Source organism: Chrysoperla carnea, chromosome 1 (genome assembly GCF_905475395.1).
Source record: "Chrysoperla carnea chromosome 1, inChrCarn1.1, whole genome shotgun sequence".
NCBI classification, from domain to species: Eukaryota; Metazoa; Arthropoda; class Insecta; order Neuroptera; family Chrysopidae; genus Chrysoperla; species Chrysoperla carnea.
This window is the reverse complement of record NC_058337.1, coordinates 103229174-103251910: the sequence shown is the minus strand read 5'-3', so window position 1 is coordinate 103251910 and position 22737 is coordinate 103229174. Positions and strand designations below refer to the sequence as shown.

General features: G+C 27.8%; 1 protein-coding gene across 1 annotated transcript; it reads left to right on the top strand.

Annotated features, from left to right (window-relative positions):
• Window positions 1-2421: 2421 nt before the first annotated feature.
• On the top strand, window positions 2422-21487 carry LOC123293002 (muscle, skeletal receptor tyrosine protein kinase-like). The gene is made up of 9 exons (XM_044873720.1): window positions 2422-2641; window positions 14044-14250; window positions 15666-15844; window positions 17079-17102; window positions 17792-17978; window positions 18222-18431; window positions 19003-19077; window positions 19120-19346; window positions 20246-21487. Exons 1-9 carry the CDS (start codon window positions 2422-2424, stop codon window positions 20771-20773), a joined length of 1857 nt encoding a protein of 618 aa, XP_044729655.1. The 3' UTR covers window positions 20774-21487.
• Window positions 21488-22737: the final 1250 nt, after the last annotated feature.

Here is a 22737-nt window from a genome sequence, read left to right as displayed (position 1 = left end):
TAGATTAAAATGATCCATCCTGTATACTTGACACAACATACTCCTTAAAAAATGGAATGCGCTAGCGAAATATCTCAAAATCTGCAAATTGGTGGATATATCCTTCTGGCATGAGGTCCTCGATTTAAACATAAGTGTAGTATTATAGTTTATCATATCAACAAGAAGGAATTTTATTTTTTATTATTTTTCGAAAAAAAAATAATAATAAAAAAATCAGTTTTAATATGAAATTTATATATTTTAGAAGACAACTGTTGATTATTCATGTATTTAATAAAATGAAGTGAATTAAAGTGAATTCTATAATTAATTATTAAAAATTAATAATCGACTTTTTTTGAAAAAAAAATATTATATAATAAATGTGTAATTTAATTGGTGTAATTATTTATTTAAATATAGGTTTTAATAAAATTTGTGTAATGTTTTACCTCTGTGTACAAATAGTTATAATAAATGAATATTGTAGTAATTAAATATTAAGGTATTATTTTTAATTTTAAAGAAAGAGAAAAAATATATCATATATTTTGTAAAAAATATTAGTTTTTATATAATTAATAATATTTTATATGAATATTTCATGTTCAATGGGCGTGCTTAGTTCTTGGAGTGTTCAAGCGCGCCAAAAACACAAAACAAGTAAGACATTTAGTTTTCAGAAATATATATAACCGAAAACTTTGAAAAACATGGGAGTTTTACAAAAATATGATGCCTTTCAAGTATGTTTTAACATTTTCTAGTTTTTCTCGATAATTGCGATAACGGCTATAGAGTTTTCTAAAAATAGAATAACTTTGTTTGGTGGGGATAGAAATTATTAATATTCATATACAAATTTGTTGTATACATACTTTATACGTATTCAATAAGAGGTTTCATATTTCATATTTAATACGTAGTCAATAAGAGGTTTAATAATGCATATTTCATATATGCAATAAATATTAAGATTTGTATAGTTATCGTAAAAGTTTTTATAATGGTGGAAGAGCACGTTAGTGCATTAAAGATATGTATTTATTCAAAATTAAACGTTCCCTGCGCTTCTACCATAATTAGAAATATTCTCACTAGCACCCAAATAACAGCGTGCTTTTGAGAATGCCGTACTTATTAAGTACGAAATCGATAAATTTTTAATTGAACAGTATCATTCATAGCTTAAAATTAATAAATAGCCTTTAAGTTCAAAAGAACTGAAAATCGGTATGTAGAGTTGGTTATTGAACAGATTATAAAATCACTAAGTGATTTTAAGGATTTAATGGTAGTAAGGATAAGGATAGAGTAGGGATTGTAAAATCACTAAGTAATTTCCAGGAATAAAATTTATGCTTTTTTCCACACTTTTATGGCTTGGCACCTCCGAGAACCCTTCGAACTTGAAATAAAGGGAAAAAGACAACACATATGTCGGTTGAGTTTGTATCTTATAATAGTGCTAAATAACTTCTCTTTATTTTCTTTTTTATATCTTAAAATTAAGTTTTTTCCGCGGTTTTAAAGGCTATGCATAACTCTATGGCCGTTTCAAATTTACCTAGAAGACAGTTGGTATGTTAGTTGAATTAATATCAAGAATGTCCCTTTCGGAGGCTTAAAATTTGTATAGGAATTCTAATCGATCACAAAATCTAATTCGATTTTTCTATCATATCTTTACGTTTGATGTATGTATTTTCGGTTACATTTTTTAGTTCAAGGTAGCGATTTCGAATTTTTCGTAAAAATTAGAGCGTTAAAGGGGGCAGGAAAATAGAGCTAAGTAAGTTTTTCTGTTAATATTAAGAAAATATAAATTTTTATAGTAAATAAATTTGTAGAAAATCACTTAAACAAAAAATTATCACTTGATTCCTTTCTGTAAAACTAATATTTAACAAAATATTAACACAGATAAAAATAGAGAACCAGTATTTAACCTCTTATCAACATATCTCTGTTTAGTATTTAACCTCTTATCAACACATCCCATATGGGTCGAACTCGTAAAAACAGCTTGTTTTTTTTTTTAAATAAATTAAAAAATTAAACGAATTTTTTTTTAAATTTGAAATTCTAACATTTACTTATTCGATATCTGTATACAGAGGTAATAAAGAATATTCAACAACAATTTTTTCTAAACAAATCACATACTAAATATATATAAAATAAGGTATAAAAAATTAGATAAATGAAATACATTTATTTAGAATTAAAACTGGATTAGACTTTTAATAGATACATACAATACATATGTGTTTTTATGTAACATTTAATTTAATATTTAAAAAAACACATTTATTTATTTATTTAAAAAAAACAACAAATATAATGAATGTTATTATTTAAATCTAAATTAATAATAGTGAAGTTATATATGATATGATGTGAGTGAATTAATAAAAAACAAAAAATTAAAAAAATACAATGGGGCGTATTCATTTAACGAAATCATTATCGGATTATAATAATGATGATAATAATAAAACTTTATTTATATTAAACAATCAAGATGATGAAGATGATAGTACAACAATTAATGATTATGATTTTATAAAGTTACAACAATTATATACACAACAACAAAATTATAATAATGATAGTGGAATATTATTATCACGTATTCAACAAATACGTAACAGTGATGGTAAGTTATTTATATTTCATTTTTATTAAAACTTTAATTTTGAGTTACTTATGTGTTAAAAATTAAGAATGTAAGAGCAGGACAAGAATGTTTGATCTAGGCGTAAAAATATTTTTATAGGTAGGATTTTACTCATAGAATGTGTTGTTAAAATTTCAACTTAGATATCCATGCAAATTTTTAAGAAAAAATCATTGAAAATCGATATAAAATACATCATTTGGGAAGTCTAAAAAAACGACATATTTTGAAAGTTTTTGATAATTTTCACTTGGAACGAATGAAAACAAATTTAATAAAAAAACTATTAATAGAAAGTAAACATTTTAACATTAAGCATAAAAAAAAAGACTCCATTCACATAAGGAATGTACGAGCACGGTAGATTTAGGGTTGAAATTATTTTTATTTTATTTTCAACTTTGATAATGAATTTTATTATGTATACATGAATGTAGACGAAAAATAAAAATAAAAATTTTTCGATATCAGCTTTGGTTTTCGAAATATCGAAAGCTGAATAATTTAAAAAAAATGAGCAATTTTCAATATTTTGAAAATTACGCCAGATATCGAAAAACTTTATTCTTACTTTTCGTCTTATATCGCCAAGCTATAACATAATTCACTTTAAAATTAAAAAAAAAAAAATATTTTTTTTTTTTGCCTGAAATTACTTCCTAATACAACCAATCGAAATTGGTATCGGAAGAAAGATAATTTAATTACGAAAATAATGGTAAAGGTTTGCTTCAAAAAAAAAAAATTTTATTGAAAAAATTGATTAAAAATAGGTATATAGAGAAACTTTTAAAGGAGTGTTTAAAAATCAATAAAATCTCATAAAAAATATGTCTCATCTGGTCATCAAATGGGTGAAGATCGACCTTGTACCGTCTCTCTATCTTTGTAAAAAGATGTGCATTTCTTACTCGTACAAATTTTCATTTTTGAGATGTGTACTATAATTTGTGAACGAAAATGGTACAATTTTCGTAATAAACAAAAATTATACATTAAAAAACATGTATAACTCTAATAAGAAACAGAAATTTATACGGGTTAAATTAACAATACGATATTTTACAATCAGATAAATGACTTTGAAGTTTAATAGTACAGCTTTGTTTGAACATTTTATTCACTAAAATTCGTTGAATATAAAATAAATTATTCAGTAACGAGATATCTTAAATTTTCGCTTAGAACTTGTTACAATATAGCGAAAACCACATTAAGAGAATATGCTTCTAGGTATGTGTATACTGTTTGTTATACCGGCAAAGTTTTATTTAGTTACTAGCTATTACCCGCGGCTTAGCTCGCGTTTTTAACTCAGGTTGTTGCTATGGTAAGGAAAACACTTCAAATAATTCACATAAAAACTTCTTTTCTCGTTTTGAATTGAAATTTCAAAGCAAAACGAAAAATATAAACTTTTGTTGAGTTTTTCCGAACTAAAATTTCAGTCTTGGCATTACAACACAGAAAAACTTTAGAGGGTAGTAATTTTAGAGGATGTTTTTTCGCGTTAAAAATTGAAAGTTTTCTTTTATTTAATTTCACGTCGAATGCTAAAAACAACATCTTTTTAGAATACATAGACGAAAAAAGGTAGTTTGGAGTTGTGTTTCTCATTTCTGATGGGGGGAGGCAGTATTTCGACGTGCATATTCAAATTTTTCGAAGTATTCCATTAATTTAACTTTAAAACACAAAATATAGAAATGAAAACAGTAGTAGAAGGGGTAGTTCAGGCCAGTTTTTCCCATTTTTCCGGGGAAGGAGAGGTAAGCTTGTATTTGTAGACAGGAGTAATCCTGTGAATTTTCGAAATGATCATCTATCTTATTTAAAACCTCCTTATACTCATGAAATCTCAAAAATGCGTTCTTGGTGGATTTCTACGTTATATAAACTAAATGTGTACCAAATGTCAGTCCATTCCGTTTAGTGGTTTGAGCAATGTGTTGATAGATCAGTCAGTCAGTCAGTCACAGATTCCTTTTATATATTCAGACTTTACCAAAGCTAACCCATGAAATATTTTCTAATGAAATATCAATCATAAAGGTAAAGAAAGTGGAAATTTATAGAATTTATCGATCTGTTTGTGTATCTGTCTATGGTATCTCTCAAACGAGTCTGGACTATTTTAATGTTAGTTATCTTATTAAATGAATAATAAAAAAATTAAAATTCTGGGAAGTCTGTAAAAACTTTTCCATTTCCATTGAGCACAATTATTCTGAATATGAATTCTAGAAAATCAAAGAAAACTAATACTTTATATTTTTTCTGGAAGAAAAATATAGGTTATTAAAAGAGAAGCTGCATACATTCTAAATTAATTTATTTTGAAAAAGTTTTCTAAAAAAAAAAATATTTTTAATGTAATTTTACAATTGAAAATGCTTTTTCCAAACTATAAGCCAGTGACGTCAGCACATTGACTAGTAACGCCACCGCAAGGAGAAATGATATAATAATATGCAGAAAGATAAATTGTTTGTCCGTCAACTTGCTTTCACTCTATTATAACGCAATTTTCCATAGAAACAATCCGAAAAATGTTAATTTAGCGTGACTTCGATTGGCTCACAACCTTAACAGGTGTATATACGTCACAACCAATAACAAATCGTTTTTTTTTTTCAAAAATATAACTATTTTTTATTAATAATTAATAAGAAAATAGAATTATTAATTTAAAAAAAATTACTTAATTATACTTTAGATGAATTATTCTTTCATTTATATATGAGAATATAGCAAAAAAGAACTGGATGCAACTTAAATTCAGATAGATTTATTGATTTAAAAAGTGCATTGCAAGAGCGGAGTATTTTCTAACCACGGTCAGTATGCGAAGTTGTGGATAGTTTCATCTAATGTATATTCATACATAAGTATAAAAAAGAGATAAAACTATAATAAAAAATATATATATAGCTAATTAATTAAATATAATACACTTTATTATATTAAAATAATATTATAAATTTTATATATAACATATTTTTTTAATTAAAAATCACTAATTTCTTTGAATTTATTGTATTCATCATCATTGTATAGTTCAAAGAATATTATTTGACCATTCACATCATTATGATGCTTTAAGTAAATGCCAACAACTAACATTAACATGACCCTTTATTTTATTTTATACGAATTTATCTTTGTTTACTTGTCTTCTAAATGAAATAACAGCGTTTTTATTATAATTGTATTATAAATAATTTCATAGGATGATATCTTAAGTTGGCTACATATGGAAAACTTTTTTATTATAAGGTTTACGAGAAAAAAGTTATTGTTTATAAAAATCTCTGCTTTCGAAAGTATTAACATTCAGTTGTTCACTTTTGACATCGAATGTACAGGATGTCCATAAATTGAGAAAGTTCGATAGGAATGATAATGGTCGTTTAGAAATGTAGACCATTTTGAATACATGATGGTATGGTATGGTATGGTATGGTATGGAGGTTAGCGGGCCATGCTCGAGCATCGCGCCTCGAAGCAATGGTTCAGAGCACCTAGCCAAATAGACCCTTGTACTCTATCCCCGCTACACTTTTCAGTGGCTATTATAACCAACTGATGTACTGAAACCCAGGATTTGCTTAGCGCTGAGTTTCCTAATTTCTTCTGGTTCGACTATGGCCGGACCAAACCATTTCCTTCGCGGCTGTATGAGCGCCGGGCAGTAACAGAGAAAGTGGATCGATGTTTCTTCTGAATTTTCTCCGCATCTGTCACACGCGGGCGATTGTCTTTTGCCAATCTGATGTTGGAATTTGTTCAGGATATCATGCCCTGTGAGTAACTCTGCGATGACTCTAATATGAGCTCTGTTTAGTTTCAAGATCTCCTCGGCTCTGTTACCGAGCGAGTTTCCTTCACTCAACAGGCTTCATCTCCTAATCTGTTAAGACCTTCTTGGTATGGCATCCTCGCAAGCTTTTCTTGAGTGGGAGCTATGGTGGTTCCCAGTTTGGCCAGCTTGTCTGCTCTCTCAATACCATTCCAACCAGAGTGTCCGGGGATCCAGGTAATATTGACTTTATTGTGCCTCGCCAGGTTGTTTAGACTGTTTCTAGTCTCCTTGACGAGTCGCGATGACACTGTACAGTTTGATAGCGCTTTGAGTGCTGCTTGACTGTCTGTGCAGATACTAATCATATGACATTGAATACATGATAATCACATTGAATACATGATAAGAGAAACGGTTTAAGAAATCACTCCTGGGATATGTAGAAATGTATTTAAACAATTTTGTAAAAGAGCACAAAGGTGGATACGTTGAGGTAAAAACGAACTGAAGATAATTGTTTAGGAATTAATTTTTAACGATGGGAATGTTTTGACCACTTCAATTTTAAATTAAATTTTGCGAATCCTGCTTATAAATCACGTTATCTGTTATCCTATTTTTTGACTCCGCCCAAGAAAGTTAGTAATAGAATATAGTATGTATATCTACGTTTTGAAACGAATTTTCGCATATAAATTTTTAACTAGAAATGAAGTTACACAATTAGATCTAAATTCCTTTATATAGCAGTGTGAAATATTTGTGTGTTCTGCATAAACAAACATAAAAACATAAAAAAGACACGAAGGGGCTATGCATATAATTTGAGTCACTTCCATAGAACAGGAATGGCGGCGTTGATTATACGTCCTAGACCGAATTACTAAGAAACCCGAGTTCAAATCTCGGTTTCTGTGTAATTTTTTTATTTCTTTCTATTTCTTCTAATAAAAGTTATACTTAATTATAAAAAGTTATGCTTAATTATTATACCGTTGCACTATAATAATTTAAATAATCAGGAAATTATTATCCCGATCTTTAAGAGTCATGGTCATCATGGTTTGTTTAATATTTACTATTGGTCTAAGAGACGGTATAAGATCAGATCTTCACCCATCTGATAACCAGATGAGACATATTTTTAAACACTCCTATCATATTTTTTCTATCGAATATTTTTCATGGCTACTTTTTATTAAATTAATTTTAACCAATTTTTTCCCTAAACGGTGTTTTTCAGGCATGCCGGCAGATCGGGTAGTAATTCCTATAGACGACGTCGATACCAGCCCGCACCAATCTCCAGGCACGCTCTAGATCTTTTATTTATGTCATTTTCAGTAACATAATTCAGGCTTTTTGCACATAATTCGAGGATAATGATTGGATAATTAACGAGAAATAAATATAAAATTGATTGTTTTGAAACCGGCTAAGGATAACAAAATTGTTCAATCTTTTTTTTAGGAAAAAAATTTTCCAACAACTTGCACTTGAAATTTTTTTTTATAAAATCAATTAGTTTCAAGATATTGTTAATTAGCATATAAATATATATTTGTCCGTTTTTCCCAATTTTTGAAAAAATAGTTGAAGATATCAAAACTTTTTTGATTCTACATTTTTTTAGAGAAAATTTCCAGTTCCAGAGACAGTTTTTGTTTAAAACTATTTTTCATAAAGCTGGTGATTTCTGAGATATTGGCCAAAAATCGTTTTTTTATGTATACAAAGCGTTAATTAACGCAACCCAAGCACTTCTGAGATTGCGCGTTAGAAGGATCTTAAACTAGATGCCAAAACCTTCCTTTTTTTTAGTTTTTTTTTTTTTTTGTATTTGAATAAATTCATAAAATCGCTTATTTTCAGTTACTTTGTTAATATTCCATAAAAAATAAGTCTCATCTTGTTATCAGATGGGTGAAGATCGACCTTATACCGTCCATTGTACTGTATACATTTATACCATATTTAAGAGATAAATGATAATGAAAGATATAATATGTACGACTGTATACAGAATGTTCGATTTGTATCTAGGCATATAAATATCACGGGTATAACAGAATACATGCGTTAAGCAATGCATCTAAGTAAAAGGTATTAAAGGTGTTATATGTAATTGCAAAAGTTACTTGTATCGTGACTTATCTGTTGTAGTTCATCTATTCATCTATTCAACTAAGAAACTCCCACTCTCCAAGCGTCTTACAACAATCTTAACGCATATCGAAGCTTCAACACATGTATATAATACCTCTCGCTTAGATGCATTGCTTAACGCATGTATTCTGTCATACTCGTGATATTTATATGCCTAGATGTAAATCGAACATTCTGTATATGTTTGTATTTGTATTGTGAATAATATATTAGATAAAATAACTGATATGATTATTATAGTTCATTTGATTTACTAAAATTTGTATCTTCTTAATATGGTTTATCAAATATACTGATTAAGTATATATATATATATATATATATATATATATATATATATATATATATATATATATATATATATATATATATATATATATATATATATATATATATATATATATATATATATATATATATATATATATATTATATATATAAAAGTGAATTTTTTTTAACTATATGTAAATGTTTTATTGAATAATCTTTAAAACAGTTACTGATACATATCAGTTTTTATAAAATACTTATTTTTAACAAAAATGGAAAGAAAGACAAAACTGTAATCTGATGATCATCATATTATATGCATTTTGTATAAATGTATATATCATTGTATATAAAAATATATATATATAGTATAATATATATTTATACCTTTATAAGAAATAAATCTGCGTAACTTTGCTATTCCATTACGAATTTAAACAAATTATTTTTTTACTATATAAGTTCATGTATGTTGGCAAAAATAAGAGAAATAAAAGCAAAAAAAAGAATTATACTTTTTATTTTTTTACGCCAAAATATTTCTACTGCACAATTTATTTACTTAGAAAATAATATACTTTTAAATAGTTCTACATTAAAATATTTCTATTTCAATATAGATATTTTTACTATTTGAGAATTATACTTTAATTAAAACATACTCCTAAATACTACTAGTTTGCTTTAATCGTTTTCAACTCCAAAATAATTTACACTTTCAATGATTTATATTTTGAAGCAATTCTTCCTTTAAAGATTGTTGCTTTTTAAAAATTTTTAAGTCTGTAGACAATCCCGAGTATGAAAATATACTGTGGAAATTAGAGTGGCTTTTAAAGACCAAATCAACGATATCAAATTCATTATGATTAAACTTAAGGATGGACAAATATGAAAGCTTTTAGGCACTCGTTTTTGACTGTTGGTTACATTACGATTTTAATGTTTTAAAGTTTTAAAATATTATTCATTAGAGTAATAATTTACCTGCTAAGAAAATTATCGGGCATTTTATTTCAAGAAGTCATATTGACAAAGACTTGTTAAAATGCTTTACTATCCCGTAGAGCCAGTGAGGCAGCCGTTGGCCTTGGCTCCGTGTCACAGAAAATTCCATTTTATGAATTGTAATGTCAGCAAAATATTTATTCAAAGCCTCCTCCCCCGAAATACTCTATAAAAATCACCCCTAGAAAACCTCATCTAATTAGCATTGATAGAAGTTAGCTAATTAGAAGGCTAACTTACGGTGTGTTTTCCTATTTTAGGGGGGCCATGAAGAAATTAAATTTTATCGAATTACCTCATTAGTTTGAAGAAATTTCCTACCTAATTCAAAAAACCGTATTGTCTAACATGTATAGAAGAAATGGGGCAGTTTTAGGAGTGTTTTTCCCTTCTTCGGAAAATTACGATATTGGTTATGAAATTTTTCATAGTATTCTGTTAATTTGACTCGGGTTGATTGGTGAAAGTCCCATATTTCTAGCATATATAGAGCTAAAAAATTGAAGTTTTCCCGTAGGTTTCAGTCAATTTCACGTCGAATACAAACAAACGCATCTTTATAGCATTTCTTAAATTGCATTAGAATGTGTATAGATGAGTGAGACAGTCAGCTTCAGTTGTGGCTATACACATTCAAGAAGATATATATATACACAGAGTTCAGAGGGCAAATATTTTCTGGCTAGTTTTCTGCGAAACAGACATTTGTCATTTCACAATTTTCTGTAATGTATATGCAAGCGTCTCTAGTCAAATGATGATTCACCAAATTTTATTTTGCTTGCAACATATATGAACACAGAATCCAAATAAAATAAATAAATATAAATATATAAAAAACAATGAACTTTTGTATAAAAGTTTTTGAGGTTACTTTTGTAATATAATACAATACAATACGTTCTTTTTATACCCGAGTGTATACACTCTTTACACAGAATGTAAGTAGAATAGTATAGTTTTATAACAGTGAAATAGCATTATCCTTATCTGCTTGCATTGAGTGTAGTGCACTGATACAAAACGAACAAACTTTACGATAATCGATGTGTAATATTTTAATGTAATTTACACACTTTCTAGCAACTTCTACAACAATAATATATTGTATTGTATTTATATTAAATTTATTGTGTTTAATGATTAACAATTGACATATAAAATAAGACATACCTACATAACATATAAGGAAGGAAGTCATCACAAGAGTTATGACGGTACGGTCATGCCATTTATTTTGCATGCTGTTAAGGTGATTAAGGTAGTTATTTCCTAGCAGTCCAGTTGAATATTATTGTCTTATTACCCATGCTATACGTATACAGAATGTCTTTTTTAAGTTGGCATATGCTTGAAACTCGAAAAATAAGTTTCTTCTCTCCGGGCGGAAAGTTTCAACTTTCGGCGAGCTATTATAAACGAAGTTGTCGTTATCCGAGATCACATGCATACTGCGGTCAATCAAGCGAATGATAGAACAGGGGTACGATATATACTATCGGTGCAGTTTTACGTGGTACTAAAATGAATTTACTAAAGCTGAAAATTTTTATACAGATTGTATATTGCATATAAATAAAAGTTATGATTGTCAGTCAGTTATCTGTTAGAAAAGGGCTGGTCAGTCAACTCTTATTTAAGACCAATTTATACATCAGATTCATTTATGATTTCCGTGGTATTTAAATGAATTTATTAAAGCGGAAAATTGTTATACAGCTTGTACATTGCAAATAGATAACAGTTATGACAGTCAGTCAGTTCAACGTTAAAACAGGGCTGGTCAGTCAGCCCTTATTTATGATGGCTATAACGGATCCTCGAATTTTCAGCTTTAGTAAATTCAACGAATTTTTTTGGTCCTCTTAATCAATTACTTTTGCTTCCTAAATATGTAATATACTATTTATCGATAAAATTACTTACTTCAAGCAAAAATGTTGGGTCTATAAGCGCACATTTTACGCAGACATTAAACTTGACCCAGGTTTTCAGGACCAATGAAAAGCTAACTCTATTCCATGGTAATCGATAAATGAACACTGTTAATTAGAAAGTTGTTATTGAATAAAAAAGTAACATTAGTATGTCTTTTGCGTAATCTAGTCACTCTTCAAAAAAAAATGTCCAATAAAAGTGCGAAAACTAGAAAATTTGATGGAAAATTCTCAGTTTATATCAATAATTCTCAATTTTTTAATTTTCTGTTCTTCAAATAATAATTTAATCTCACTTTTACAATTTTCTGTATAGTACTGCACAAAAATGTGGTAATTTGTGCAGTTCTTAAAATTCCTTACATAAAACACTGAGCAATTCAAGTATGTAATTTTTATGAATTCTTATTTTATTTCATTTTTATGCAAACAACAAATAATTACACTGTAAAAAAATCATTAATTACAAGATAATATGTTCTTAACATGGTAGCAAATAAATATTTTCTTAGTACAAAAAAATTTTTAAGCAGCCAAGTAAATGCGTTTACTTTAATCTTGGAATTTTTTTACTGTGTATACTATTAATTGCACATAAAATTAATGAAATTAATGTGAAAGAAAAATTAAGTCATGCGTACAATAAAAATGTTTAATGTTTTAAAAAAAATACCTACATTTTTATTTTATTCATGACTAAACATACCTACGTACTAATAAAATAAAAAATTAATTTTTAAAGTTATTTAAAGCCAGACTTTGAGAAAATTCTTAATTTTTTGTATAATCATTAAAGATATTATAATATACCATAAAAATTTGAAGTTTATTGACCGTCTCTATCTCGAAATATTAATTAAGTTCGGATAATTAACATGGAAAGCATACTCTCCTACGCGATTTTTTTACAAGTTTTTTAATTCTAGAAAAGAAAACTAACTGTCAGATATTTTCAAGTTAAAAAAAAACAAACCGTGGATAGAGTCTGGTGCAAAAGCCATTTCCCACAAAATAAATGTAAAGTTGGTATTGCATTAATCAAAATTGGTAAACGGATATGTTAACCAAAATACTACAAAATGTACAAGTTTTTAAAAAGTTTGGATATAAAGCAGCAAATTTGTTACTACTTTTAGAGTCAAGCCGATTAGAGGAGCCTATGGTGCCATAGAGATACAGATAAATTAAATTCAATAGCAAAAATGTAATTCTGGTGGAAACGCAGGTAAATTCAATTTAAATACAAAATAGATATATTTAAATGACTTACTTGCGCTCCCACCAAAAAGAAGATCGTTATTATAACTATAAAAATGCTCATAAACTTTTGTTATCTCTTTTTTTTTCTTGGGAAAAAGAAATTATGTGAAAAAGCATTCAACGTAAAATTCAAGTCATAGAAATGACATAATTAAACTTCAAAGTCTTTCGATTATATTTGTCGTCTAACTATGATAAAATGACGTAAACTATAAAAACAAATAGCTTGCCGAGTTAATTTTAGCTAAAGAGAATTGAAAACAAACAATTGACTGAGTTAATTGTTGAAATACCTTGTATAGAAAGTGTTGAATGGCAGTGTTTCCGTTATTTTTTATCAATTAGAAGAGTTTAAAAAACCAACACAATTATGGTTTTCGAAATTTTTCGAAACAATTTCAACTATTCTATAGATTTGGAGAAAATTGACACCAAAGTTTTGTCTTAATCTGCGGCCTCACGAGTAAACAGTGAAGTTTACGAAAAAATGTTTTAAGCAAAAGTTGTTTCTTTTTTATAAGGAACATTTTTTTTAAAGCTTTTTTTCCATCTCTAACGGTTTACAAGATGGGTCCTACAATACGCAATTGAGCTCATTTACAAACTCAAACTCTTTTTCATCCTGAGAGCGCTATAAAATTTCAGCTTGATATTTCTTTTTGTTTTTGAGTTATCGTCGATTTTATGAACATCTATAGCAATTTGTTCGTATCATCAATATTTTTAAGCGTTACAAACTTGAGACTAAAATTAGTATACCTTGATATGTATTTCATATATACAGGGTATAAAAATACACATATACCAGGCTCTGGGCCCTTAGATTTATGTCAAGCGTCTTTTAATTTTTTTTTTCATTGTTCTTGGATTAAGTAAACTATAAAAAAATTTACATAATTTTTAAATATTAATTAATCCGTCATTTAATATTGTTTCAGATAATAATAAACTGCTAGAAGATGAAGAACAAAAACAAGATGAAGAACGAAGAAAACAAATAATAGTATACGTTGGTGAATGTACACCAAAAACATGTGGGGCAGAAGCTGCATGTATGAATTTTCAAAATAATAGTTATACATGTATATGTCCACATGATTCATCACAACCGACAAAGGATTTTAAATGCCCTAATCGTCGTATTGGTATGTAAATAAAATTTCTAATATATATTTATCAATAAGTAAAAAGTTTATTTCAATAAGGATTGATTATAATGTGTCATATTATATCGAAATAACAATAAGATTTTTGCGGTTTTATCCCTGATAAATAGAACTATACTAAACAACAAAGTTTTAACTATAATATTGTTACTAGTAAACCTATTATTATATTATCAGTGAGCTATAATAAAGAATGATTCAAATTGAGCTTCCTAAATTTATTTTTTTATTAATCGAATGTTAAGTATCCTATATTTAATATGAACAAGCAAAATTTACAAAATTTAAAAAACCCCCGACATATTTTTAGAACTTGAAATATGTCTAAGAACTGCACTGTCATTAAATTAACTTTTTCCTTAGAGCCTTCTCCAAACTGGTACGATTTTGAAAATCACCGCCTATTTTTTAGTTGTTCCGGATGCGGAACTCTAAACATAGCTAAGAACATTCTCCATCAAATAACCTAACCTTTCAAACGAAACAAAATATCAAAATCGGTTCATTATCTCGGAAATTAGGCCCCAGTTTGAACTATTAGCGCTCGTACTATTTTAAGTGGTATTATTTTAAGTAAAATTTAATTAAAGTAAAATTCTTTAAAAAATTTTAATAAAAAATACTTTTTAAGGAACAAGCTTTTATTGTACTAAAAAGCAGAAAATAATTTTATCTATAAGTCACTCATACCCGACTATTTGTAAAAGCTTGAGGCGGTTAATCTAAAATACCAAAAATGAATCGGAACGCCTCATCTACTCCACATGCCTAATTACTTTTCGATTCATCCTTGATATTAAGCGCCTCAAGCTTTTACAAATAGTCCGGTATGAGTGAATTATAGATAAAATTATTTTCTACTTTTTAGTACAAAAAAGCTTGTTCCTTAAAAAGAGTTTTTTATTAAAATTTTTAATTTAAAACTAAAAAAATGTATTTATATAAAATATGGTGGAAGCCATGGGAAAATTGGAACTTACCATGCATTGTCATCCAAACTAAATGTTCATGCAAAATTTCAGCTCAATCGGTTGAAGATATCTACTTCAAAATTGAGTTCAAAGAATCCACCGTAAAACCACTGTAAAAGCTTTTAAAAAGTAGTTAATTATTATATTAAAATAAAAAAATATGATTTTTAATATCATTTTATCGTAGATTAAAAAGAGTTGATTACGTATAATTTGCCGATTATATCATAATAGTTTAATTTAAGAAAATTAGTCAATCATTTAATTTACATAAATTAGATTTATTACTAATATAAATTATAAAATATACCTAGATAGTTAATATATATGACATTAAAGTAATTGATGAACTTGTTTTAATAAAATAAGAACCTGTTAATATTAATCATAATAATAAATAATAAAATGATTTATTTGTTTTAGTACCATTAACACCACAACCAATACATAATATAATACCACCAAGTAGTATACTTATCAATAATAATAAAAATATTAATAATAATAATACAACGATATCGACATCGACGTCAACACTGAATCTAAACATATCGACAGCAACACATAATTCAATATTATTATCCAACAATCATAATAAACAGGTATGCATGTATGTGATATAATACTTTTGTAAGCGCTATTTATTATTATACCATGTACAGTGGAACTTGGGACCTGCATAACTGAGAAACCCCCAAAACTGGAAATCATCCCAGCCTAGGTCCCAACACTTTGGCACTGAATAGTTAATATTCATAAAATTTAGGTCGTGACGTCCGTTATGTGGCTTGTCCAAAGAGGTTATATATAACGTTATTACTTCTATAGGCTCGTCAGACTTGTTGACATATACTGTATGATATTAATTACTTATATTTTGTATGATATTACCATGGATAGATACTGTAATTACTACATCCGTGGGTATTACATCTGTAATAAACAGTACATTGAACTATCAAAAGCTGACAGGTCACATATTAATACGTCATCAACGGAGAGCGTCATAAGAAGCGCGTTTAAACATCTCAAAATTATTCTCTATTTTAAATATTTTTTTACACTTAATTACAGCATTTTTAAACAGTATATGTATTTTTTATTTGTTATGTTATGTTATAACGGTGTAATAAATGATTTAAAAAATATAAAAAAATACATGAATATTCCTTAATACCTGTTTTAGTGAGACAAAGCAAAACTCTATATCTGGGATTCGTTCTTTCGATTTTATCGTCATAGTTACCTCTATAACTGAGACAGCTAAAATTCATTAACAATGTTCCGATGGACAAAGAAAACTAATCCGTGTATGTTTATCAGAATATCTTGAACTTGCTTGAACAGTGTTTGCTAACATGGATCAAGCAACTTCGTAACAAAATCGTTCCGGTAGATGGTCCAATGATTAAAATAATGGCACAAGATTTCGCACGAAGGCTCGTTATTCATAATTTTTGAAACAGCAATGATATTGATAATACATTATTTTATTTAATAATCGCACAACCTATAACTGAAATGATCTATATTCTGACCCCTATTATGGGAACCCTCTGTAAATGAAAGAGATATTTATTTATATCTTAATATCTGAGACACTAGGTAAGTGAAATACCTCTATAAATGAGACATATTTGCAGGTCTCTTGATGTCTAACTTAGCCAGGTTCCATTGTATATATGTAATATATATCAAGGTATACTAAGTCTAGTACCAAATTTGTAACGCTTAAAAATATTGATGCCACCAAGAAAAAATTTCTTCAATCAAAATATTCTTTTTTCTGTGTCGATATAAATTTTTGATTATTAATTAATTAAATTTCTTTTTTAGAACCAAACATTTCATAAAAATATAACATCACCATTAATAATTAATAATAATAATAACAATACAACGAAAAATATACTAAATACAACAACAATACCAACAATAGTAACAAGTGTAACAACAATTACAATAATAGGTATAATATTAATGTCAATAATATTAATATTATGTATATTTTGTTGGTATAAACGTAATAGTATATTAAAATGTTTTCATTTAAATCAAACAAATCATATTATAAAAAGAAGAAATATGCATAATAAATCATCAAACAATCATCATAATAATACAACAAATACATTTATTAATAATGCAACAATTAATGTAAGTACAATCAATTTAAAAATAATTATTAAATCTTATTAAAAAATAAGGATTTTCAAAATAATTTATGGGAATTTCAATACTTTTCCCTAAGATATGTAGGGGAAAGTGGTGTAAAATAATTCCTCAGGGTAAAATGCTTTCTAAGGGTAAAAATTTAATGTTTGATTACTACGAACAAATATCTGTCATGTCTAGCCAATGTGAGGCTGAGTCAACTACATGAAGATTGTTGTTAATAATTAACAGAGAGTTTTGAAATAAATATGTCGCTTGTTCCAAATCCGACTCGAAGAAGTCTAATTTTTTTTTTTAAATAAACCTTATAAACCTGCTCATGTGGTTGTGACAATCACATCAAAATTACTAATAAATATTATTTTTTGGGACAGACAATATCACCAATGAATTTAAAGAAAAGTATATTATTAGCTGAACGTTATACACCGAATCCACAATATTCACCCTGTACAACAACAATACAATCATCATGTACACCAAATATATCAATTATACAACGTCAACAATTAAAATTTATACAAGAGATTGGAGAAGGATGTTTTGGAAAAGTATTTAAAGGTTAGTTAAAATAACATCATAAAAGATTTATTCTCATTTTACGTAGTTTTTCCTCAGTCAAATTTTGGCATAAAACTTTAAATTTCGACCAAAGTTTGTATAAATTCCAAAAAGAATATTCAAAAATGACGTTTTCTGGTTTGGCCAAAAAATGTGATTCCTATTTCGAAGCTTGTGACAAACTTTTTTAGAGAAATTATCTACCTTCAAATTAGTATAATTTTAACTATAATGTCTTTGCAGGGGAATTATATAACAATAAAAATGATGATAATGAGAACGAGAATGACCATAATGAGAATGAAAACAATGAGGATGTTGAAATAGTTGCGATAAAAGTATTAAAACAAACATCAAATATTGAAGCTGAAGAAGATTTTATGCGGGAAATTGATATTATGAGTACGTTTAGGCATACAAACATATTGACATTAATTGGTATTGTCTTAAAAGGTAACATAATTTATGCTGTAAAAATATTAGTTGCTATTCTCTTCAAAAATTTTTGCTGATGAGCATTACATAATTATAGTTGCTAGAATTTTTTCCCAAAATTAAAGAAGATAACAGATTGAGGGATGACTTTTATTAAAGTTTCAAATGTGAGGCGTGAAAGCGTAACAAACAAACTAACTTTCGCATGTATAATATAAAGAAGTTTCATTCAAATTGAGTAGTTTTTGCGTGAAAGAGTAACAAATAAACAAACAAACTCACTTTCACATTTATAATATATAGAAGTTTCATTCAAATCCATTCAATAGTTTTTGCGTGAAAGCGTAACAAACAAACAAATAAACTCACTTTCGCATTTAAAATATATATAGAAATTCTATCAAAACCATGGAGTAGTTTTTGCGTGAAAGCGAAACAAACAAACAATCAAACTCACTTTCGCATTTATATTATATAGGGATATGGATTGTGCAATTTTTTAAGTCGAATTAATTTTTCCCAAAAAAATAATGTTTATTGCCAACATTAATGATTTATATTTATGTAATTTAATAAAATTCAATTATAGATATAAATAATAATCCATGGATGATCTTCGAATATATGGAATATGGTGATTTAGCAGAAGTATTACGTACACATTGTAAAGCTTCATTATTATATAATACAACATCATCAAGACGAGCTAAATTATCATCAAAATCATTAAATAATTTATTTCTGGAAGATTTAAATCAATCACATTTATTATCAGCTGCATTACAAATTGCAGATGGTATGCGTTATTTAGCTGGACAACGTTTTGTACATCGTGATTTAGCATGTCGTAATTGTTTAGTGAATTCACATTTTATTGTGAAAATAGCTGATTTTGGTATGAGTCGTGATGTTTATACATGTGATTATTACAAGGTAAGTAATAGCTCCTTATTGGGTTTTCCAGCTAAGAGATACTCTATTTAGAGTTTTTAAGGGCTTCACGATGCCAAAAAATTTTACGCCAATTATTTAAACATTTTTTAGTTTACAATGAAAACGAAAATTCGAGAAAATTTGTTTAATAAACAACTGTCTAACTTGTTGAAAAATTAGCTTTAAGATAAATTTTCTAACGGTAATAAATTCTTTAAAGTGTTTAGATTTAGAATATACCAAAATTTTTTTAAATTTTTAAATAAATATTTAATACCTTAAAAAATTAATAAGTGTGAGATACTCGTTTTTGATGATATTTCAACAATCTAAAAATGTTGCAAAAAGACCTGTTTTCAGCGTTAAATTAAAAGTACCTGGATGACCTCGGTATTTTTTTAGTTAAAAAATGAATGTCCATATTGAATGTCCCGGTACTGTACTTTATTGCGTCATCTACGATCTATCACAACAGCTATATATCTACCAAAACTGACAAAGCCACACGGACTTCAAACTATACAATACATACGAAGCGAACCACATACAATGCATATCATATATTCGACTATAGATGTCAGGCAGAGTCATATTTTGCAGTTGATGTTTCAGTTTTTCCTGAAAACACGGATAAAACGACGTTTTCTAATAATGAAACCTAGCTAAATAGACTTTTCGCTCCCAAAACCTCCTATCTACTAAATTTCAAGAAAATCGTAAGATAGATATCGAAAAATTTTATTTTTATTTTTCGTCTACATTCATGAAGTTATAACAAAATTCATTGAAGTTGAAAATAAAGTACCTACAAATAATTTCAACCACAAATCTAAACTTGCCTTGACGCTCGTACTACCTTAATAAAAATCAATAAAAACTAATTTTTTTCTTCTCATTAGATTGGTGGTTCACGTTTGTTACCAATACGTTGGATGTCACCGGAAAGTGTTATGTATGGACGTTTTACTTTAGAATCGGATGTATGGTCCTACGGGGTTGTTTTATGGGAAATCTTTTCATATGGTAAACAACCATATTATGGACATAACAACGAAGAAGTGATAAAATTAATATTACATAATATTATGTTAATACCATCAAACGATTGTCCAACATTTATATGTGATTTAATGAAATTATGTTGGAAAACTGAACCACGTGATCGTATTCGATTTGTTGATATTTATGAACAATTATATCAATATATAAATACAGCAAATAATACAAGTTCTAGTAATAGTAATAGTAATAGTAATAGTAATAGTAATATATCGACTGGTAATAGTACAACATTACCTAGACCACCACCAATAACCGATGTTACGTCAAATATTCATATTGATTTATTGGACCATGATGGTTATTTAATGCCCCAACCAATCAATTGTAATATTAATGCTGATTACATGCAAGCGTTACCCGATTAAACATATTTTTTAAATGTTATTTGTATTCGACTGCAATATGGATCCAGAAAATTTTCAATAATATTTCTTTTGACGTGAATACGTCTATGTTTTCGTTTTAATAGGGTAGTCATTTCGTGAACAGGTCATCTGTTGGTGCATAAATGAATGAAGTTGGTAAGTATGAGTAGTCTATTATATCGACAACCACATCTGTTGGTGTATTAAGTGAATGAAGTCGATAAGTATAAGTATCCTCCTCTTATATATAGACCGTCTATAATAGACGTATACACGTAAAACTTACTCCTGTTTCAAGGCTACAGCCAACCAGAGATTTTTTTTACATAAATTTCTTTATAAACTTGAACTTTTTGTGGGTGTTTTGGGAATGTTCGCGATGTGTTGGTGGCTAAAAATATGCCGGTGGTTTCCAATTCAAACAAAACTGTTAATCACCAAAGAAAAATATTTTACATATTAAGTAAATTTAAGGATTGATAAAATTTAAAAGGAATTCGGAGTATATGAAATTATTATCCAAACTCAACACAATGACTTTGATGCGAGAATTAAAAAAAAAATGAAGAACCATTAATTACATGGACTGAGCGTCAAGCGATTTAAAATGTGCCAATATCTGAGGTAATTACTTGGGTTAAATCCATCATGGCGGCGATGTGGAAACAAAATATTGTTGTCATATTTGTCATTGTAAATTCGTAAGAAAAAATGTAAAGCGATACGCGATAAGTATTTTTTTAAGTCAAAAAGCGAAAAAGTTCAGGGGAACCGCGATGTTTTATGTGACACATTTTGTGATATGAAAACTTGACATTCAATGTAAGGTTTTTTTTTTGGTAAATGTCTCTATATTCAATGTATATAATTTTTCATAAGTGTATTTTTTTTAATAAATGTTCCTAGCTGACCCAAGCAATTACCTCAAATGTTGGAACACTTCTCGCTGTAACGAAAGATAGGCGATGCTCAGTCTATATACTTAATGGTCTAACTAATTCCACCCGATTGCGCAGCTCTAAATTAATTTTTGTGCAGCTCTAAAAATTCCTTTAAAAAAAATTAACACTTTAAATGTAATTGTGTACAGAACTTATTGTTATACTCAGTGTAAGTAGTAAAAAAAGATAGTCTTATAACACTATTCTTTATAATCTAAGCAATGTGTAGATTTTAAATAACTTAAAAGTATAAAATATATTGTACCTATAGATAAACGAATTTAAAAAAAAATTATTTTAGACAAATGTAAAAACAATAAATATATATTTATATAATTAAAGACTGAATAATGACCCAGTGAATATTTTTAATAATTATGTCAATGCTATATCATAATTATCGCCACCATTTCCCGCTTTTTTTACGTAATAGAAAAATAAATGATGACAATATATGTAATACTCCTATATGTTCAGTTTCTATAATAAAAAAGAGATGTCCCAACAAAGTGAGACAGATAAATATTCTGTCTCACTAAGCCTGTTCTGCGCATCTGCTACTGTTATTTTTTAGATAATGTTGGGTCGTTCTGTCCCATGCCAACTGACCATATAGAAGTATTACATATATGGTGATTATATAATATATTGGACATAATATTATGATGTAACTAAGATATTCTCTGGGAAACTGTGTATATATAGCGAAATGTAATTAAACAAACGGGTATCATAATCATTTATTAATTAGGAGGGAAACTCACAAAAAAATTGAATTTGGCAACTTAGACCACACGACTGAAGTAAAACTTCCCTAGCTCCATCTTTTGTTTCGGTAAACAAAATGTATCTGTTTTCCGATAGACAATTGGACGAAAAACGTTATTAATATATCAACTGATAGAAATGTAGAAAAGTTGACGGATTCCAAGGGATCGTGGTGTAGTACAAGAAATTTTCAAACCTTCACATTAACCCGAGAACCTTTGGAACAAACAGATTTTTGTATATTCGAGTTGTTAT

Excerpts from the sequence above, each read along its gene's own strand:
- LOC123293002 (XM_044873720.1), top strand. The coding sequence starts at position 2,422 with ATGGGGCGTATTCATTTAACGAAATCATTATCGGATTATAATAATGAT. Across the intron at positions 17,979-18,221 it reads TTTTGGAAAAGTATTTAAAG|GGGAATTATATAACAATAAA; the intron begins GTTAGTTAAAAT and ends ATGTCTTTGCAG. Across the intron at positions 19,078-19,119 it reads AGAAGTATTACGTACACATT|CTAAATTATCATCAAAATCA; the intron begins GTAAAGCTTCAT and ends CATCAAGACGAG.